This window comes from Mesoplodon densirostris, chromosome 7 (assembly GCF_025265405.1).
Source record: "Mesoplodon densirostris isolate mMesDen1 chromosome 7, mMesDen1 primary haplotype, whole genome shotgun sequence".
NCBI classification, from domain to species: domain Eukaryota; kingdom Metazoa; phylum Chordata; class Mammalia; order Artiodactyla; family Ziphiidae; genus Mesoplodon; species Mesoplodon densirostris.
In genome coordinates, this window is record NC_082667.1 from 31,265,788 (window position 1) to 31,287,894 (window position 22,107).

The following is a 22,107-nucleotide window of genomic DNA, read 5'->3' on the forward strand; positions in this document are numbered from 1 at the left end:
TCCAAGCTAAGATCTGTTTTTTGTTTTGTTTTTTGTTTTCTTTTAATTAATTTATTTATTTATTTATTTGGCTGAGTCGGGTGTTAGTTGCGGCACGAGGGACCTTCATTGTGGTGCGCAGGCTCTTTGTTGCAGCACGTGGACTTCTCTCTAGTTGTGGCACAGGGGCTCCAGAGTGCGTCGCCTCTGTGGTTGCGGCACAGGCCCTCCAGTTGTGGTGCACGGGCTCAGTAGTTGTGGTGCACAGGCTTAGTTGCCCCATGACATGTGGGATCTTAGTTCCCCGGCCAGGGATCAAACCTTCATCCCCTGCATTGGAAGGCGGATTCTACCACTGGATCACCAGGGAAGTCCCCTAAGATCTGTTTTGAAATAATCACCTGATGTTTTATATATGTTTTTTTAACCATTTCATTTGTGTGTATTTTATCTATCATTGAAAAAAAAAGTGTATCCGTTAAAATCAAGGCATTTGTTGAACATTTCTAAAAGCTTTTAGAAATGTGTATAGAGGTTAGTTTTTGGTAATACAAAGAATGTGACACTCTATTAGCCTTTAATAGACAGGGATCAGAAATGCTAAACATCCTCTAATACCTGGGACAGTTCCGAATAAGGAAGAATTGTCCTACCCAAAGTGCCAGTGATAAGCTCATTGGGAAACACTAACTAAAAAGATGGACCAGTATCTTTGGGAAGAAGAGGCAGGAAGAGGGGCAGATAAGGAAGAGAACTGGCATTTATTGAATGCCTTCATACACTTAATACTTGTTATCTCTTTCAGCCTTCACAACAGCTATTAGGTATTATTCCTTTTATACAAATGAGAAACCTGAGACTCAGTGAGGCTAAGTAACTTGTCCAAGGTCACAGAAGTGGGGTATAGGTACTCTGTGGGGGTTGGCTAGACAGAAGCTCAAGGGTGAAGAAAGAGTGGAGTAGCAATTCACGTGGGACCTCACTGTTAGAATCCAAATGACCATCCTTTCCTCTTCAGTGTTCCAATTTTGGGGAAGAAGAGAGTCCTAAAAAGGGGGTGCTGTGTCCAGTGTCTTTTGCTTTTAGATTGCTTTGGCCTTATTTGAATTCTTTCCAAAAGTATATGATTTTACGACATATTTTAGCTTTATCATTGTTGTTATTTCTTCCACTTTAGGAAACAAACAAAATATCTTCTTTTAACCCTTTCCCCCTCCACCCACACCATTTCTTTGCTTACTTTTGTGGTAGTATTTCCTATATTTGCTATCTGAGTCTTCTTCTCTTCAGGCCTTTGTCCTACCATTCCATTCCCCCAAAATTGCTTTTGTTTGTCTCCATGTTGCCAAATCCCCTGATTACTTATTAGTAAGTACTTAACCTATTAGCAGTATTTAGCACAATTGATCATCCTCTCCTCCTTGCTTTAAAAAGTTCCCCCTAAATGTTTTTGTTTTTTGTGGTACACGGGCCTCTCACTGCTGTGGCCTCTCCCGTTGTGGAGCACAGGCTCCGGATGCGCAGGCTCAGTGGCCATGGCTCACGGGCCCAGCCGCTCCGCGGCATGTGAGATCTTCCCGGACCGGGGCACGAACCCGCGTCCCCTGCATCGGCAGGCGGACTCTCAACCACCGCGCCACCAGGGAAGCTCCCCTCCCCCCCGCTAAATCTTAATGCCACGTTAAGGTTTAAAAACTTTGAAAAGCTTCAAATGGCATTAAGACTCTGAGGACAGCGTTTACTTTCGTAACTTAGCTTTCAGCTGCCTTGACATCTCCACCCGGACGTTGATTAAAATTCTCAAATTCGGGCTTCCCTGGTGGCGCAGTGGTTGAGAGTCTGCCTGCCAATGCAGGGGACACAGGTTCGCGCCCCGGTCCTGGAGGATCCCACATGCCGCGGAGCAGCTGGGCCCGTGAGCCATGGCCACTGAACCTGCGCATCCGGAGCCTGTGCTCCGCAACGGGAGAGGCCACAACAGTGAGAGGCCCGCATACCGCAAAAAAAAAAAAAAAAAAAAATCTCAAATTCAAGATATCCAGAATGAACTCCTGATCTTCCCCCCAAAAGCTGCTCTACCCTCAGATATTTCCATCTCGGTTGATGGCTACTCTATTCTTCCAACACTCAGGCCAAGAACTTTGGAGTTATTCTTGAATCATTTCTCTCATTCCCCACATCTATCTATCAGGAAATTCTTTTTTCTTTACCTTTAACATACATCCAAAATCTGACCACCACCCTGTTCTGAGTTGACAGCATCATCTCTTGTCTACATTACTTCAATGGCCCCACTAGTTTCTATTTTCTAAAGTATGTCAGCAGTGAAAGTAATCAGATTATGTCACAATACAAAAAATTAAATGACACACACATACAGTAACTTGATAAATCTCTGAAATATTAGTCAGAACCTGGGCTTCCACTTCAACTCAAACTTTGTAGCTAAACCATATAAAATCACAGGTATAGGCTACCCAAAAAGCTAGCTTTGATTTTTCCCAAGGGCTCTGATACTATTTTAGTTTGGATCACAGGAATGGACAAGAAAGGATCTCTCAGAATCATATTAAGGTAATGAAGGGAGAGCTTTGGCTTATGAGCTATTTTTAATAAAAGTGATCTTGGCGGCAAATCTCTTGGCAGTGGAAATTGACACAACCAGGCTTATCTCTGCCTGTATCTCAGAGACCCATAGGGGTAAAAATAGTTCCAGGGATGTGTCAGTTAGCTAGCCCAGGTATGAAGGTGACAGAGATAGTATATTCCCCCAACTGTGTATTCAGAGATCCTAATCTCTGAATAGAGATCCTAGTCTCTGCTCTATAATGATGTAAGTTTAAGGTACATCAGTGACAGCAGGTTCAAAAAGTATTGTCTGACTATATGACTACCTCACATAAAAACAAGAAAAGTAAGGATAAACTAATAAAGAAAAACAATTTAGGAACCTCAACTATCCAGAAAATAATCTAGGATCAAAAAGTTAAGACCAAGAAAAAAAAGAAAGCCTTTTGGTATTCACTAATTTATTTAGTCATCAAGTATTTATAGTATCTACCATGTGCCAGGCACTGTTTTAGGCTTGGAAAGCATTGATAAGCAAAACAGATTTTAAAAAATGCCCTTAAAGGGCTTATAGTTTAACTAGAAGAGAGAAAGTAGACAACAAACATGCTAAATAAGTAAAAAATACCTATTCTATTAGGAGGTGGTAAGTGCTTTGGGAAAAAGTAGAACAGTATAAGGGTGATTAGGAATTTGGTTGGCAATTTTAATAAGGATGGGCAGAAGGGGCAACATTTGAACCAGGACTTGAAAGAAGTGAAGGAGTTAGTCATGTAGTTATTGAGGAAAGCACTTTATGATAGAGAGAATGGCTAGCAGAAAGATCAAGATTGGGGCACTTGGTGTGTTAGCTGGAATAGAATGAGCAAAGAGGAAAGCAATAGGACATGAGGTGAAAAATGTAGGCCATTAACAGAACTTCAGTTCTGAATAAGATAACCACTGGAGGGTTTTGAACCAAGGATTTCCAGTAACATTTACTAGATGAGTGGAACAAAATTAACACCTTTCTTTATTTAATAAGTACTATATGCCAGTCATTTTGCATACAAGTAGAATTAATATTAATACTTTTTAATTTCAGAGAAATATTCAACCATTCACATAAACAAAGGAACCAAGATAATCAACAATGTCTGTCACTGAGGAAGACCTGTGTCATCACATGAAAGTAGTTGTTCGTGTGCGTCCTGAGAACACAAGAGAAAAGGCATCTGGATTCCATAAAGTGGTCCATGTTGTAGATAAGCATATTCTAGTTTTTGATCCCAAGCAAGAAGAAATCAGTTTTTTCCATGGAAAGAGAACTATAAATCGAGATATTACAAAGAGACAAAATAAGGACCTTAAATTTGTATTCGATGCTGTTTTTGATGAAACTTCAACTCAGTTGGAAGTTTTTGAACACACTACTAAGCCAATTCTTCGTAGTTTTTTGAATGGATATAATTGCACAGGTAATTGTTTCAGTTGGGATTTGATGTTTCCATCTGATTTCAGTTTTATATTAAAACAGACATCTACTTGACCCTTTCTTCTAAACATAATCAATTTTAAGGTGCTTGTTTGCTAAAAATTCTTTAGTAGTTCACTGTAAATGTAGATTTTCTTTGAAATTTAGTCATCATATATAACATATATCATTTGTGAAACTTTTCCTGGGTCTTGCTTTGGTTCCTATAGATGGTCATCCTTTCAATTTCTGATGTTTTAAAACCATGTACTTCTGGTAATTGATACCAGATTTCTCACAATTTGTATTCATAAATATTCCCAATGTTCACTGATACAACTGTCTATCCCTGGGGAATAGTGGGACATTTCTGAACATTTGGCAATTTCTTCATAGCACCATTTTTTTCTTTGTAGTACCTTGAAGTAAAAATCTTTAAAGCCCATGTTGAGTATCATGAGTATCATGCTGTTTTAGCATATTTTCAGCCCAAAAAAAGCATCTTTAGTGCTCTCAATAGACCTATAATAATTTGCCTTTCAAAATGGCTCTGTTGATTTCCTAGAAAGAGAAATCTCCAAAATGCCAGTTAATTGAATGCTTACCAGGCACTGCACACCATTATTAATATCTTATTTTTGTAGTTAACATAATTTATGGCATTTTCTTTAAGACACCCCAAAACTGTTACATGTTTACTGTCTTTCACTGACTCATTCACTTTTATTACAGAAGACTTACCCTCTAGATCAGGCAAGAATGGAATGTGGTTTATTGATTAGACCTACTTTGATTCTCATTTTTAAGCAGATATTCTTTTCCTCATTCATGAAACTTCATATTGTCTCTAGAGATTTAAAAAATTTCTCTTGACTCCAAATGAAAAAACCTCTACCAAAGTAATACTGAATCTTTGGTTGCTTCTTGGTTTTACTTTATATTATCCAGCTATCTTAAGACTTCTTGATGTACTACTAGCTTATATAAAATAGAACAAAATGAAACATGCATCAGTTTAATCCATTCCACTGAAAAGTATTTTTGTAGTTTGTTAATGAACTTAGCAGAGAGATTTAACCTATAAAAATAATTCTCAAAGACTTATTGCGTTAACTGAATATTATGTTGGGTATTTGCAATATGTAATTCAGAGTGGTTTTTTCCTTTGTTTTTTGCATTTGAAGAAATGCATCACTGTTCTATTGTACTGGATAGAGTCTTGAAAACAAAGTAATTTGCCTAAAACAAAAATTTTAAAAGGAATTTTATAAATGGCTTTTATCTGGAATTCACCAAACTGGTATTGAGTACCTGCTTTGTGCCAAGTCACTTGCTAGGTGGGAAGGATACATAGCCTCCACTTTGGTGGAGCTCACAGTTAGAAATACAGTATGATACATGCTAGAAGTAAAAGGATGTAAGCATACACTGAGGGCTCAAATGAGAGAGTAGCCACTTCGGCCTAAGACAGTTAGGGAAGGCACAGGAAAGTGACTTTTGTGCTGAGTATTTAGTGCAGGTAGAAGTTTTCCAGGTGGATTAAGTAGAGGCACTCTCCAGGACAAAAGCAGTGGACTCAAAAGGGAGCAGCACATGTGGAGAACTTCAGATAATCTAGTATGCCAAAGCACAGCAAGGAAGAAATAGTCTGGAGAGATATGTAGGGATCTTCCCTTAGAGTCTCTAGTATTATTTCTAGGTGAAGAATTTGAACTTTCTCATGTGGGACTGTGGAACAATTAAGAAGGTTTAACATATTCATATTTTGTTTTCTTAAAAACAACTGTACAAATTCTAAGGGATTTGTTAAAGAAGATTGAGACTAATAGGTAGGGAGACTGATAATTGATTAAAATTTGTGATTGTTGTAGAAGAAAGGGAACATGTGGAGGGCGGTTGGGTGGGTGAAGTTACCATTAATCAATAGAGAATATAGGAGTAAAAGTAGACTTGTGCTGAAATTGCCAGGATTTAAAAATAAGACTATAAATTAATTTGGATCTGTTGGATTTAAAGTTACTGTTCAGGATATCCAGATGGAAGTATTCACTAGACAGTAGATACAGTAATGTTATATGTCATAACAAAGCTTTGATCCCTTTTCATAAAAACTCAGTACTTGCATATGGTGCCACTGGAGCTGGGAAGACCCACACAATGCTAGGGTCAGCTGCTGAACCTGGAGTGATGTATCAAACAATGTTAGACCTTTACAAATCCATGGATGAGATTAAAGAAGAGAAAGTATGTAGTACCGCAGTTTCTTATCTGGAGGTAAGTTGGCAATATCATTCTTTAGATTAATCAATAGTATTGAGAATTTTTTTTTAAGAAATTCCATGGTCCATCCAAATTATTCTATCATGCAGAAATTTTCTTATAAATATATAAAATCATTACAATTCCTAGTCTTAGGTATTTGTTATGGATCTTATTCTTTTTCTGTTAAGCATTTTATTTTACCACAACTTCTGACTTATACAGAAGTAGCAAGATTAGTACAAAGAACTTCCAGATACGCTTCATCCAGATTCCCAATATGTTAACATTTTACTACCTTTGCTTTCTCTCTCTGTGTGTATATGCATTTTTTTCAACTGTTTAAGTTACAGACTTGTAAAAAAAGGAAATTTCTTAAATAACCACTGAATAGTAATCAATATCAGGAAATTAACAATGATACACCTTTATCTAATCTATAGACCTTAATGAGATTTTGCTAATTGTTCTAGTAATGCCCTTTATTGAAAAGAAAATCTAAGATCGAAGATTGCATTCATTTGCAATTCATCTGTTTAGTCCCCTTAATCTGGATTTTTTTTTTCTCTGTATTTTATGTTGCTGTTGTAAAACTTTTAGTTTGGATTTGTCATGATTACATTCAGGTTATGCCCTGGCAGGCAGGAACACCACAGAAGTGATGATGAGTTCTTCTTTTATAACATATCAAGAGGCTTATGTAATTAGTTAGTCCCATTACTAGCTATGTTAACTGATCAGTTTCATTATGCCGGTGTCTGCAAAGTTTTTCCACTGTAAACGTACTACTTTACACTTTATAATTAATAAGTAACTTGTAGGGAAACAATGTAAATATCCTCTGACCCCTCAAACTTTAATTTGTTAGTTTTAGCATCCACTGATGATTCATGCCTAAATCAATTACTATCATGATGACAGATGATACTGATTTTTAAATTCCATCATTTCTTCTACATTTATTCATTGGCTTTCTACTATAAGGAAGAGCTTTCCCTTTCCTCTACTGTATCAATGTAGACTTATGGCTTCTTAACATTATTCAGTAGATTATAATCCCTTTCTCTAAGCAATTTCTGTATGTTCAAATTGTGCCAGATTTGGCTAGGTGAGGCTCCTTCATGCTGTCTCTTGTGTTTTTTTGACATACTCCATCACTCTTTGAGCCCTCCTAACCTCTTAGTAGCTGACATTCAACAGATCATAACTAAGTGACTGTCACTCTAACTTTGTGTTCAGGTAGTGTTTTAGAAACCAGTGCAGAAACATAAATCTCTGATTTTACTGCCTATTTATTTGTGATGTCAAAGAGTTAATTTCTAGTTTTTACTGCTCTTGTTGACATGTTATTGTTTGGTTTCTACTGAGAGAGTTTCTTCACATTTCAAAAATTGATCAAGATTATGTTGCTAAAAATTTTCTTGTCAGTCTATAGAACTTGGTGATAAAAGAGAAGTAAAACTCATTTTCTATAGTTACATATTGAAAAGAATTGTTCCGAACTTAATCAGGAAGAGAGCATGGCAGGATTCATTACTTCTTCCTTAGATCCTTTTATAACTGGGAGAATTTTGAAGTTTGATTATTTTTATAATGTTTTTAATTGTTTTCCCTTTTTTTTAATCTTTCATTTTATTAATGGTAAGGCAATATCTAATCTAACGGTTTTCCATTCAGGCTGTACACCAAAATTGGCTATGGGGCTTTTTAAAAATAGACATGCTTAGGCCTCACCCCCTGGACATTTTAATTTAATAGGTCTGGATTGTGGCTGAGGCATCTATGTATTTTAAAAGCTCCCAGGTGATTTTGATGCATAGACCAGCTTGAGAGTAATTGTCTAATTATATATTTTGTATGATTGAAGTGGATAAGGGGAATCATTTAAAAAGTGACTGTTGCTTATCAGAAGAATAAGAACTAAAAAATTATCTCTTCATATTATCATTTTACTACTTCTAAGAATTTATTACATTTAAAAATGGTTATCATTCATTGTAGAAAATTATACCATCAATGAATTATCGCTGTGAGCTATTTATTAGAACATGGATATAACTTACACAAAATAATTCTTAAAGACAATTTTATATGTGTTTTTTAATCTTATATATGTGTAATTGTCATTTTGTTGGCACGTAGAAAACTTAGTATCTTTAGTAAATTCATAAAATCAAGGCAATTGTATTATTACTGTACGTTATTTACAGAAATTACTAAAAAAAAAAAAATTGCCAGAGATTTAAAACACAGATGTGTAGTCAGTGCCATGCAGTAGAGTGAGGATATCAGGCTCTGATCCCTGCTCTGATATGAATGCTACATCTTCTTGTTCTCATGCTATCCTATTACCTTTGTGACTGTGAACTTGGACAAATCACTTAAACTCTTAGGGCCTCAGTTTCCTCATCATTCAATTTGGGGGGGTCAGGGTCCCATTATGGAATTATCATCACATGTTAAACTTAATGTAATTGAAGGATAAATGAAATAAATATCATTTATCTTTGAGTATGGTTTTTATTTAACTTTTAAACTCTAAAAAGTTTGGATTACTTGGACATCACGAAACAATAAATATCTTCTCCAGTAAGAACCATGGTACTTCCATATAACTTACATTTCAGATTCACTAGAGTTTCCTAAGACCATGTGTCCGTATATTTCCAGGAAATAGGAAAAGACAATTCCAGCTATCCTATTTCTGTTTCACTGTAGTCATCAAATTGGGAATTATGGGAGGAGGGTATAATGACTCCACCTTTAAATTTTAAGTTCAAGTGCTGGTAATCAAACTCTTCCATTTTCTCAGATGTTAGGAAAGTAATAGCAATGTGTGATAGAAGGGGTGAGATGAATAGAAATGAGCTGCTGCTTCTCTAATATAACCTTAAATCAGCAATGTGTGTATATTTGTGTGATGCTATCGCTATTGTTTCATCATCAATGCTAAAGGAGTTCTTTTTATTTTAAGGTATATAATGAACAGATTCGTGACCTCTTAGTAAATTCAGGGCCACTTGCTGTCCGGGAAGATGCCCAAAAAGGGGTGGTTGTTCAGGGACTAACTTTACATCAGGTATGTTTATAAACTTCTTTTTGGCTTGTTCAAATAGCAAGTATGGTTATTTAGCCATTTACTTATTTTAAAATAATCAGGGTATATCTATAGTCTTGTTTTGTTTCCCTTTGAAATAATCAAATGGGCTTTCCTTTTAAAAGTCTACTTGAACATTTAATAGAGTATATTATTCTGCTTAATATATTTATATTTTATCTCCTCAGAGAGATTAGATTTTATCTTTTATTTTTCATATATCACCAAAGTACTAAGCAAATGATACAGTCAATATTTAATGGGATTTAATTTATGGAAAATATTTTCTTACTTATTTTACCTTTAAAAGCCTTCTTGCTTGTTGATGGTTTATTAAAAATTTTAAAGATCAGTGGTTAATTTGGGTATTTTTTCTTCTCCTTCAACTTCTTTAGCCCAAATCCTCAGAGGAAATTTTACAGTTATTGGATAATGGAAACAAAAACAGGACACAGCATCCCACTGATATGAATGCTACATCTTCTCGTTCTCATGCTGTTTTCCAGGTAACAGGTCACTAGACTACAGCTCTTAAAATTAAATTTAAAATAAATGAAGCCAAATTTATGAACAGTAATTTTCACACATACAAAAATATCTCTTCATCTGTGGACTTCTCTACTTCTCAGCACTTCCTTTACTTTGAAGCTTTGAGAAGATTCTATCAAGAATATTTAGAATTTAGATTATGTAAGTTAGACGTAAATTTTTACCTGTGTGAAAATATGATAGTAAAGTGGTAGTATTAGAGGTTTTCTTTCCTTTTCTTTAATTGATGAAAATATTTAATCTTTACAAAAGATAGTCTTATATTCAGAGCAGACTTTCTCTTTATAGATTTAGATTTACAGAACCAATAAATTGGGGAGATACTGATTCACTTTTTAAAAGATTTCACCATAGTGACCATGTAAGTAGTTGCATTCCTTAAGGAAGTGTGTGATTCAGTTGATACAGTGCTTTTTAGGAATACCATTCTAGAAAAACCTAAAGCATAGGTTAGTAGTTATTATTTGTAGTTTCTAGTTCTGTTAAAATTCAAATGATTATACATCTTTATTCTGGATTATGCTTTGTGGAACTCATCTAATAGAAAGAAATTGTTATAGTTGAAAGAATTCAAATCAGGGGAAACCAAGTCATTCGGAAAGTCTCTAGTCCACAAAATTTTATTAATCTTTTCTCTTCTTACCACTGACTCTTCATTTATCAGTAATCTTGAGAGAAATCTTTATCAGGGACACTGAGATTTCCCCAAAATGTCTTAGACCCTGCTTTTAAGTGTTACCAGAATACAAGTGGCAGTTGTTTTGACCTTCTATCAAGCCAGGAGTTTTTTGCCCTCTAGTGCACATATAGGAAGTCTTTTCGTTTTCAAATTTTTCTCAACTTTGGTAATTACTTCTGGTACTCTTGGATATCAGCCAGTCAAGTTATACCTTGTTCATTATGTCTTTAAAATAAAAATAATTGATTTCATGCTCTTTTAAAAATAAAGTGTATTTCTCTTTTAATTTTGTTAAATCTAATCCTCATTTTCCCTATTCTCCTGTGATTTCAAAAAGATTTATTTGAGACAACAAGATAAAACAGCAAGTATCAATCAAAATGTCCGAATAGCCAAGATGTCACTCATTGACCTGGCAGGGTCTGAAAGAGCCAGTTCTACCAGTGCTAAAGGGACCCGGTTTATAGAAGGCACAAATATTAATCGATCACTTTTAGCTCTTGGGAATGTTATCAATGCCTTAGCAGATACAAAGGTAGGTACTATATGTTTATTTAAGTATTTTGAAATACTGAAATATTTATACTTCCCAGAAAGATATCATTTAATATAATTGTCTTAAAGATCTATTATAAATCAAATTTCAAGAATGTAACAATAAGGTTTACATAAAGAGCAAAGACCTCAGAGAACCTAGTATATCACATAAAACTTTGGGGGTTTTGGGGGTTTTGTTTGCTTGTTATAAATTTATTTTGTATTTATTTATTTTTGGCTGTGTTGGGTCTTTGCTGTGCATGGGCTTTCTCTACTTGCAGCGAGTGGGGGCAACTCTTCCTTGCGGTGCACGGGCTTCTCACTGCAGTGGCTTCTCTTGTTGCGGAGCACGTGCTCTAGGCGTGTGGGCTTCAGTAGTTGTGGCACACAGGCTCAGTAGTTGTGGCTCGTGGCCTCTAGAGCTCAGGCTCAGTAGTTGTGGCACACAGGCTTAGTTGCTCTGCGGCATGTGGGATCTTCCCAGACCAGGGATAGAACCCGTGTCCCCAGCGTTGGCAGGCAGATTCTTAACCACTGCACCACCAGGGAAGTCCCTGTTTGTTTTGTTTTTTAACTTCTAGCTTTATAATCAGAATTTGTTGAATGAAAAGTATTGAATATCAGATTGATAGTTAATATTTTATTATACCTTCTCATCATTTATTTTGAATTTGATTTTTTAAATGACCATTTAATGATCACTACATAATAAGCATGATAATTGAATTGGCATGAAAATAAAAAACACATTTTAGAAAAACTAAACTCTGGTGGTTAGTATTTTATATATATATACTGTAAAATTGGTTTAAATATTAAAGAGAGTTGATTTTTCTTAAAGAGGAAGAGGAGTTAAAATGTAATTAAATTACCTAATAGGATAATGTTTGCTAGATGCTTCTGGGGCATTAAAAAATAGTTTACATCTACTATATGCCAGAAGTGCTTACAGGAACACAACATATTTGATAACTTCTGTATTTGTAAAAATGACTTCCTTTTTTCAAAGTTAAAATATGATAATTTAAGTTCAAACCAGGCTCAGAAGCTTTAGGAAAATTACCGTTAAACTGTTCAAAATGTTGCAATTTGATAAAGTATAAAGTACATTAAAATGATTTGGGAAGTCTTTTCTAAAAGGGCAAGTTACTGAAATCACATGAATATTACAGAGCAAAATATATATATATATGTATATATATATATATACATATATATATATATATATATATATTTTTTTTTTTTTGGCGGTACGCAGGCCTCTCACTGTTGTGGCCTCTCCCATTGCGGAGCATAGGCTCCAAACGCGCAGGCTCAGCGGCCATGGCTCACGGGCCCAGCCACTGCGCTGCATGTGGGATCTTCCCGGACTGGGGCATGAACCCGTGTCCCCTGCATCGGCAGGCAGACCCTCAACTGCTGCACCACCAGGGAAGCCCGCAAAATATATTTTGTATTCTAAGTTAAAATCTCAAAACATGTAAGCAGATAACATGGTACAGAGACTAATCTCCTAAACTTCAGCCATTCATAGTATTTTTTCCATATACTGACTAAATTTTTAGTAATTGACTCCTGTTGAGTCATTTATTAGTCAGTGTTTAATGCACGTCTTGTACATGCAAAATCAATTCAAGTAGCACCAGCCGTGCACATTCCACACTGTTTTGGAAAGACTGCTATGGTGGAAAGCGTAGTACTACTGGGAGTTGGGAGACTAGGGCCTGTTTCTAACTCTGTGGATTACCAACCATGTGACCTGAGGCAAGTCATGTCACTTTTTGCTTAGCTTAGTTTTTCTCTTCTGTAATATGAAAGATTTACATTGGATAGCATAAGGTTGTTTTTAGCTTAACATTATACTGCTCTGTTTCTATATGGAAGTGGTAGCGTTTGGAAAATTTTTTACTTTAAAATCAGAACTGTATCTTTTAAGTAAAAGAAAACCTAGAAAAATTAAGTTCTCTTAGAACTGTGGTTGTGCTTTCAGATAAATATCTGTAAGATAATAATTATAATTTATTTTGTATTCATGTTAGATGGTAATTTAAAGAGAAGTAGCTCTATGCCATACAGAATTCTTACTATGCCTCTAGTATATTTCTCTAGGGCATATATTACTTCTGTATTTTAGTTTCTTTTTAAAAAATGGAGATTTTTTTTTAATAACCATTTTGGTTTTTAATAGTTTTAGATACAGGAAAGTTGGTAAGATAATACAGGAAGATTTTATTAAATATACCCCACACTCAGTTTCTTCTGTTGTTAACATCTCACGTTAATACGGTACACTTATCACAACTAATGAAACAATACTGATATTTTATGATTAACTAAAGTTCATACTTAATCAGATAGAGATATAATCTTTTAATGGGAAATTTGTTTTATATATTCACTGAATAGTTCCATAAGATTCATTATCATCATTTCGGTCACTAATTATATCATAAGTCTGGGCAAAGTTGAGCAGTGCTTAAATTCTTATAGTGAAATGGTAGCAGGTTTACATTTGAATGTAGAAAATGACATAAGAATTCTTTTTTTGTTCTTTCAGAGAAAGAATCAGCATATTCCTTACAGAAATAGTAAGCTCACTCGCTTGTTAAAGGACTCTCTTGGAGGAAACTGTCAAACTATAATGATAGCTGCTGTTAGTCCTTCCTCTGTGTTCTATGATGACACCTATAACACTCTTAAGTATGCTAACCGTGCAAAGGACATTAAATCTTCTGTAAGTGTGTTTACTCTGCCTTTGTCGTAAGAGTACTGGGTGCATTTTTTTCTTTTTTATACTTATAGCAAAAGATGAATTAGAGATGTATTTCTACTAATGAGTTAGGAATCAGGGCTAGAAATGTCTTTACTAATCTGGTTAATTGAGCATTCACTGGGACAATTAAACCATTAAACATCTTGATTTCATATATAATAAATAGTATTATTTAGTCTTTTGGGGAGCTAGGATGTTTTAGTGACTTTCTATCTAACCTTTTTCACATCATGGTACATGATATTTTGATGGCACCGTGGTGTAATTGGTCAAGGCTTTAACACATTTGTTACAGCCAAGACTGATTCTCTTCTGTAACCCAGCACCAATACTTTCTACCCGAAAACTTTGGACATGTTTGCTAATCTCTCCAAGCCTTAGTTACTTCATCTGTAAAGTAGATATAATATCTGCCTCAGTTTATAAAGTAAATAGCTCTTTTAAAACAATTTACTGTCACATTCATGATATTGATGTAACCAATCTGTGTAGCTAGAGCAATAAAATAATGATTGGTTAGGTTGGTATTTTTGCCAATAATTTGGGGTAATTTTTTAAAGTGTAAGTCAAACATGATGTATATGTAAAATCACAGGATCTCAGGGTTGGAATAGACATAGAGTTCAGCTGGTATGATGGCTTTTTTGGGGGGCTTACCACTCTGCTACTCCCATTGAATGAAGATAAGTGGGTTATTATCTTCCTTAGAGAAATATTTCTATGTTGTTTATATAATAAATTGGGAAAGATTGTACTGTATTGGGTATACAAACTTTTTTCACACAAGTTTTTCATGCAGTGCTTACACCAACTCATTGAGGAAGACATTTTTAGCTCTACTTTACAGTTGAGGAATCACATGGTCAGAGTTTTAAGTTAAGTGAGAAGTGGGCAGGGCCTCAAAATCAAGTATTTGGGTTACATGTTTAATGTTCTTTCCACTATTCCATAGCTGCCAAGGGGCTCATACTTTTATAAAAAGGATAAAATATATTAAGAACTCATTAAAAACTACTTGAACTTACAAATGGGTGGAAATTTAAATTATCTCTTTATATCTTAAAAGTCGAAGGACCAGAAAAAGAAAGTGGGCAATTTTTATGTGAATGACTGTTTTGCAAGTTCTTTAAAGTACCTTTTCTCAGATAGTAAGGGAGTTTCTTTTATAAATTCAGTATTAATGTGCTCAACATATCCTCTTGTCATAGATTTTTAAACATGAACATAATTGATTATAATTGTCAAATGATCATAATTGTCACAAATTCTGGATTCATGGAACTGAATTAATGAGGCTATAATGCTATTTTGTTCATGTATATAACTGTGATTTTTATCTCTATATATACGCAATCATAATTTCTATTTTTTAACAGTTGAAGAGCAATGTTCTTAACCTCGACAATCATATAACTCAGTATGTAAAGATCTGTAATGAACAGAAACAAGAGGTATGTCTCCTCTTTACATTGTTGCTAATCTCCCTCAGTTCCTCATTTATGGGATTCTGCAATCTTTACTGTCTAAAACTTTGATTTGCTTTTCTTTTATAATTGAAATCTTGCTTGTTCAGTTATTTTTCACAGCTGAAATTTTTCTGTGGCCACGTATAATGGAGACAAATAATTTGTTTTGTATTTTAAATACTGTTTCTCTCTATTAGATTTTAATGTTAAAAGAAAAACTAAAGGCCTATGAAGAACAGAAAGACTTTACTGATGAAAATAACAAAGTAATGATTTCAAACCCTCAGGAAAAAGAAATTGAAAGGTAAAATTGACATTAAGATCTCAGTTTGAGGATTTTGTGAAATTCAGTCAGCTATTTAAAGTTTAAAATTTAGTCAGATATTTTGTTATCATCATCATTTGTTGTATGTCTGTATATATTCTCAACTGAATTCAGAAAGTCACTGAATTGGTCTTATATTGCACACATTGGAGGTCAGGTAATTTTAACTGTGATTATACAGATAATGAGAACCAGGTCTTAGGTATAAGATGGAGAAAGTAAAGCCAATTATGCCACTTATGAAATTGGTTTTTAGTAGTTTCCATATTTTTCTTCTGTGATGTCTTACTCCCTTCTGGCTGCTATAACGAAGTACCACAGACTGGGTAGTGTTTAAACAAACAAACAAAAAGTTATTTCTTATAGTTCTGGAAGCTGGAAGTCCTAGATCAGGGTGCCAGCATGGTTGGTTAAGGACCTTCTTCCACATTGTAGACTTCTCCTTGAATCCTCACATTGCCAAAAGAGAGGGAGATCTCTCTGGAGGCTCTTTTATAAGGGCACTAATCCCATCCATAGGGTCTCCGCCCTCATGACCTGATCACCCCCCAAAGGCTTCTCTTCCCAATACCATCAGCTTGGGTGTTAGGTTTCAACATATAAATTTGGGGGGACACAAACATTCAAGCAATCGCATCTGGCATTATCATTATTTACATGGTTCATGTAAATCGTACCTACCCTTTCCTGACTTTATATAACTCTAATAAGCCACTTAATTGAGTTTAAGCAGTTAATTATTTGAAGGGACATCTCTCAGTGATATAAATTGACACAGAAATATGATCTGTTCACTCTAAGCTTTTAGCAGGTAAATTTTAAAAAAAGAAAGCTGTAATACAGTACTTTCAAGTACTTTTTTCCTAAGTAATTAAGACAATTTCCAAGTTGTCCTGATGGGACAATAGTTCAAAAGCTGTAAATCTTCAGTAGTTCTAAGCAGACAGTAAGGAATTCTTGGATCAAACAAGTTTGAAAATTATTCCTTACTTAAGGAATCTAAGAGGTTTCCAAAGTACATCAGCATATTAAAAGCTCTAAGAGGCCCTGTGGGAAAGGAATCTGTTCACCTTTGATTAAAATTGAGTAATTATTCTCCAAAGCTAATCTTCTATTATCATTAGTATGAGAAACTAACCACATCTTAAGCCACTGATTATTCATACTGTTTTGGAACTCTTGAGTTTGTAGAAGATGTTTTAGGGTACATAAGGAAGACTAGTTGGTAGTGATTTTCAACCTACTTTCAAGTACAACACTTTTTAAAAATTGGATTTGTGTATTGACGTTTATATAAAATATCCTTGATTTGAAAAAAATCATTTTTTCTGCCTCAGTTGACCCCAGATGCTAAGATAACTTCTTCTAATAAAATAACACTTTATGTTAGTAGCTGACTTTGTAGATTTTGATGATTTTTAGGCCCACATTAATTTCATCTGAGCACTACAACAACTCTGAAATTTGAAGTGAGGTATTGTTTTCTAACTTACAGATAAGGGCAAGAAATATATATCATCTCTTTCAAGTATTAATTCTTTGCTCCCATGCTATGCTATTTTACAAATACCATAAGAAGTAATTAAACAGTTATTTCTCTCTATCAGTGATAATGAGTCCATTTTTCATACAGCATAAAGTTGACCTATGTATTGTTATAGTACAATAGCTCTGTTTATACCAGAGATTTCCTAAAGTATTTAAATTATTTTCTATTAATCCCCCTAACAACCCATTGACAAAATAAAGTTATATTTAATAGTCTTACGATGCTTTTTGTTATATTCTACCAATTTTACAGTGTCTTATAAAAAGTAACTTAAGCAAAATGATTCTTCATATTCCTTTAATCTTAACAATGAAAGCTTTTAACTCTGCTATATTATTAGTTGTGTTATTATATTTTGTTAGTCAAATGTGGGATTGGTCCTCATGCAACCAGATATCTTGTCGGTGATGCATGTCTCTTGAAATTTAAAGCAGTGACCAACTGCTCAAATTTGGAGTCATTGCTTTCATAAAATTGCTCAGCGGTGCTTAACCAGATCTAGTTACCAATTAAAACTTTACAAATTGGTAGACTTTTCTGGAGTTGAGTGGCTTTAAGTCATTGACTCTTTCTTTCTGGTAAAATGATTCAAGAAGGAGATGGCCTGAGCTATGAAATAAACACTTATTTGGATATTTTTTGCATTTCAGCTTGACTTAACCAACAATAAAAACTTTGAGTTTTAATTCACTCAACAGGTTAAATAATTTACTTGTATTTATAAAACAGGTAATAATAAAATTATATACCCCATAGCCTTTGTCATTTTCTCACAAAAGTATCTGTCTCCTTAAATGAATATATGGAATACCTTTTATCATATCGATCATACTTCACATAGAATTTTTTTAATGCCATGAAGTTTGTTTCTTTAGAAAATAATATTTTTATGAAGTTTAAACAGATAAAGGGAAGAATATACAGTATTTGCTCTCTATTAAAGCTATTTGGAAAGATAATATTCAAAACATCATAAAAAGAAAGTACAGTTGTTCTTTATACAGAGTACTTATAAAACTTCACTTGTGACTATACCAAGAAAATTGTCTAGAGTTTATCATATGTCACCTAAAATTATTGGCAAAGATTTTTGTTTTCTAGCTATTTGAATGTTTTAAATGACTAGAAAATAGTCAATCCCTTAGGGCTCTCTGTTTTAAAAATGACAGTTTTTTTTTAAAAAGAGCTCTCTAGAAACCTTTGATACTAATTCCCTTCCTTCCATCCTAAACTATACACCACCAACTAAAATAAATCTGGACCATAAAATTTTGAAATTGACAAATATTTAACTGTGTCCTTGGGTGAAGTGTTCCAGAAAAACTAAGAAATTATCTTTGGGTGTAACCTAAAGATAACTTATCAAATCATTTATTGGCCTTAGCCTTGTTGTAATACAATACAATGAAATTGCAATGTCCATACATACTTCCTATGAAATATTTATCAGTTTGACAAAACTACAGTAAAGTCGATGTATTGTGGTTTATATTCATTCCCAATAGTTTCATTAAGAACTACTGATGTAAATTGTCAGTGTTTTTACCACAGATCCTTACAAATATATCCAAAATTCTGGCCAAAGAAACTTTATTTTTAAATGCATATACTTTGTTACCATTTTATTTTAAAAGCTTCAAGTTAATTTTTCTTTGAGAGAAAAATTGTTTGCCTATGTGCGATTGTTTATACTGTTACTGTAGCTCAGACCTGATCTGTGACCAATATTCTGCTGACCCTGGAGAATGCAGGATTGCAGGCTCCTTTTAGGGATTTCATAGAAGTGATTCAGCTTGAGGTCTTTATGCATTTGCAGGAGATGTGAGTCACAGTCCCCAACTTTGATTCCCTATATCTATATTGCCCTTTGGAGGAAGCACAGTGGAGGGGCTTTTCCTAGATTTACCACATTGTAAACTTGAATGTTTTGGGTCCTGGCATTGTCAGCTGACTCTTAGCCAAGCTGTAGGGGGTACCTAACCATATGGTGTGTTTTCACTGTAACAAGTTCTAAAGCTAAAAATTGGCTATCTCACTTTCCCTAGGGTGCCATAGAGGCACCATATGATTATGCCACCCACTGCTTATTTCTTCACAGCGAGCCAACACCAAAAGAACACATATACTGTGTTGCTTCTGAGGCCTTATGAATTGGAAGAGTACAGGTCCACATTATCATCCTTTTCTTAAATACAAAATGTTTTATTTTTGGTAAGCTACTGGATTATGCAGACAAAATACAGTGTATGACTAATACCATAGGCCTTAAAATACCTATATCTTTTAATAACATGATCTTTGGAGGAGAGAGAAAGAAACCCAGTGCTGTAAAAATAAAGTTCAGAACCCATTCCAAACATTTTTGTTATTGAATAGGAAAACAGTCACTCAAACCTATTTACTGTTTATCATTGAATCTAATTCTATGAATGGTGTATATTCTCTTGTTCATGCATTTCTTTTTTTTTTTAACATCTTTATTGGAGTATAATTGCTTTACAATGTTGTGTTAGTTTCTGCTGTATAACAAAATGAATCAGCTATACATATATATATATCCCCATATCCCCTCCCTCTTCGGCATCCCTCCCACCCTCCCTATCCCACTCTAGGTCATCAAAAAGCATCGAGCTGATCTCCCTGTGCTATGCGGCTGCTTCCCACTAGCTACCTATTTTACGTTTGGTAGTGTATATATGTCCATGCCACTCTCTCACTTCGTCACAGCTTACCTTCCCCTTCCCCATATCCTCAAGTCCATTCTCTAGTACGTCTGTGTCTTTATTCCCGTCTTGCCCCTAAGTTCTTCATGACCGTTTTTTGTGTTTTTTTCCCTTAGATTCCATATATATGTGTTAGCATACGGTATTTGTTTTTCTCTTTCTGACTTACTGCACTCTGTATGACAGACTCTAGGTCCATCCACCTCACTGCAAATAACTCAGTTTCGTTTCTTTTTATGGCTGAGTAATAGTCCATTGTGTGTATGTGCCACATCTTCTTTATCCATTCATCTGTCGATGGACAGTTAGGTTGCTTCCATGTCCTGGCTGTTGTAAATAGTGCTGCAGTGAACATTGTGGTAGATAACTCTTCTTGAATTACGGTTTTCTCAGGGTATACACCCAGTAGTGGGATTGCTGGATCATATGGTAGTTCTATTTTTAGTTTTTTTAGGAACCTCCATACTGTTCTCCATAGTGACTGTATCAATTTACATTCCCACCAACAGTGCAAGAGGGTTCTCTTTTCTCCACACTCTCTCCAGCATTTATTGTTTGCAGACTTTTTGATGATGGCCATCCTGACCAGTGTGAGGTGATACCTCATTGTGGTTTTGATTTGCATTTCTCTAATGATTAGTGATGTTGAGCATCTTTTCATGTGTTTGTTGGCAATCTGTATATCTTCTTTGGAGAAATGTTTATTTAGGGTCTTCTGCCCATTTTTGGATTGGGTTGTTTCTTTTTTTTGATACTGAGCTGCATGAGCTGCTTGTGTATTTTGGAGACTAATCCTTTGTCAATTGCTTTGTTTGCAAATATTTTCTCCCATTCTGAGGATTGTCTTTTCATCTTGTTTATGGTTTCCTGTGCATTTCTTTAAGTAAACTTTGCATTATCTATCACAAAATACTGAGATTCTATGTGTTTTATTTTTGGTAGATTTCAAGAAATTCTGAACTGCTTGTTCCAGAATCGAGAAGAAATCAGGCAAGAATATCTGAAGTTAGAAATGTTACTTAAAGAAAATGAACTTAAATCATTCTATCAACAACAGTGCCATAAGCAAATAGAAATGATGTGTTCTGAAGACAAAGTAGAAAAGGTATTTAATAACTTTATCATTAGATTGTAGAGAATGTAAAAACATGGGGACTTATAATTCTAGAAATTTGATGGGCGATGTTGCTTCATCACCCATTCTCTACAAATACCTGGAAATGCTGGAGGAAATGTAGAAAACATTGTTTTAAATGTATAGTTAAGTCTACAAGAAAAAAAATTCCTAGGTGTGAGAAACAAAAAGGAAACAAAACCCCTAAAATCTCAGTTATAACTGTTGCTTCTGTGAGGATGATGGAATGCTTAACAGGTAGTTAACACACTCAGGGAGAGTTGGGTACCAAGGTGGGGCAGTGAGAACAGTCCACCCCAGATGCAGGCAATAGTTTACAACTTAGACCAGTGGGAGGGTTTTTTCCTCCCCAGGGAAGAATATTTTGTCACTGACATTGTTACAGTTTCCACTGCATCAGTGCTAAAAAAAAAAAAACCCAGATCAACTTTTAATCAGTTTTATTATTTAATGTAGTAGTGCACTGCCCTTCCCCTTCACACACACAGACCACTTTCACTACCCTGCTTTGATGTACACCACTACTTAGGTAAGGGGCCCGAGGGAGACAGGGAGTTAGAAATGACAGTCCCCACATAAAGCCAGGAATCTCAGAGACCTTCACTCTTCATATTGGAAGTACAGCAGGAGAAAACATTTTACCAACTAGCACAGGAAAACAAGGAATCAAGCCTAGGGTAAGAAAAAAAAGTCTCATTTGAAGACTGTCATTATAGATATACTTTTCACTATAGATTTTCATTATACATTATACTTTTATAATCCATGTGTTTTATTTAGCAAATCCCTAAAGTGAGACATTAGCACAGAAAAATGGTATCAGAGCAGTGATAATCTATAGGAAACTGAGCGGAAGCAATGCAAAATCAGCCTAGTGAAACAGATCCTCAGTTCAAACCACTAATGAGAGCTCACTGTCCACACTTACAAAACCCATAAAACAGTCCTCCACAGGCAAGTCAGCAGACTTAGCAAATATGACAGAATCCCCAAAACGTCAGATACTATAGCAATC

General features: G+C 34.8%; 1 protein-coding gene across 3 annotated transcripts in view; it reads left to right on the top strand.

Moving 5' to 3' along the window:
* KIF18A (kinesin family member 18A) overlaps window positions 1–22,107 on the top strand; it is a 107,183-nt gene that overhangs the window by 5,696 nt on the left and 79,380 nt on the right. For all 3 annotated transcript variants that reach the window (XM_060104435.1, XM_060104436.1, XM_060104437.1), the window contains exons 2-10: window positions 3,632–4,004; window positions 6,117–6,274; window positions 9,234–9,338; window positions 9,752–9,862; window positions 10,922–11,119; window positions 13,679–13,855; window positions 15,271–15,345; window positions 15,558–15,664; window positions 20,900–21,062. In XM_060104435.1, coding sequence (XP_059960418.1) covers window positions 3,680–4,004; window positions 6,117–6,274; window positions 9,234–9,338; window positions 9,752–9,862; window positions 10,922–11,119; window positions 13,679–13,855; window positions 15,271–15,345; window positions 15,558–15,664; window positions 20,900–21,062 — 1,419 coding nt within the window. In that variant the 5' untranslated portion in view covers window positions 3,632–3,679. The remainder of the gene's footprint in view (window positions 1–3,631; window positions 4,005–6,116; window positions 6,275–9,233; window positions 9,339–9,751; window positions 9,863–10,921; window positions 11,120–13,678; window positions 13,856–15,270; window positions 15,346–15,557; window positions 15,665–20,899; window positions 21,063–22,107) is intronic.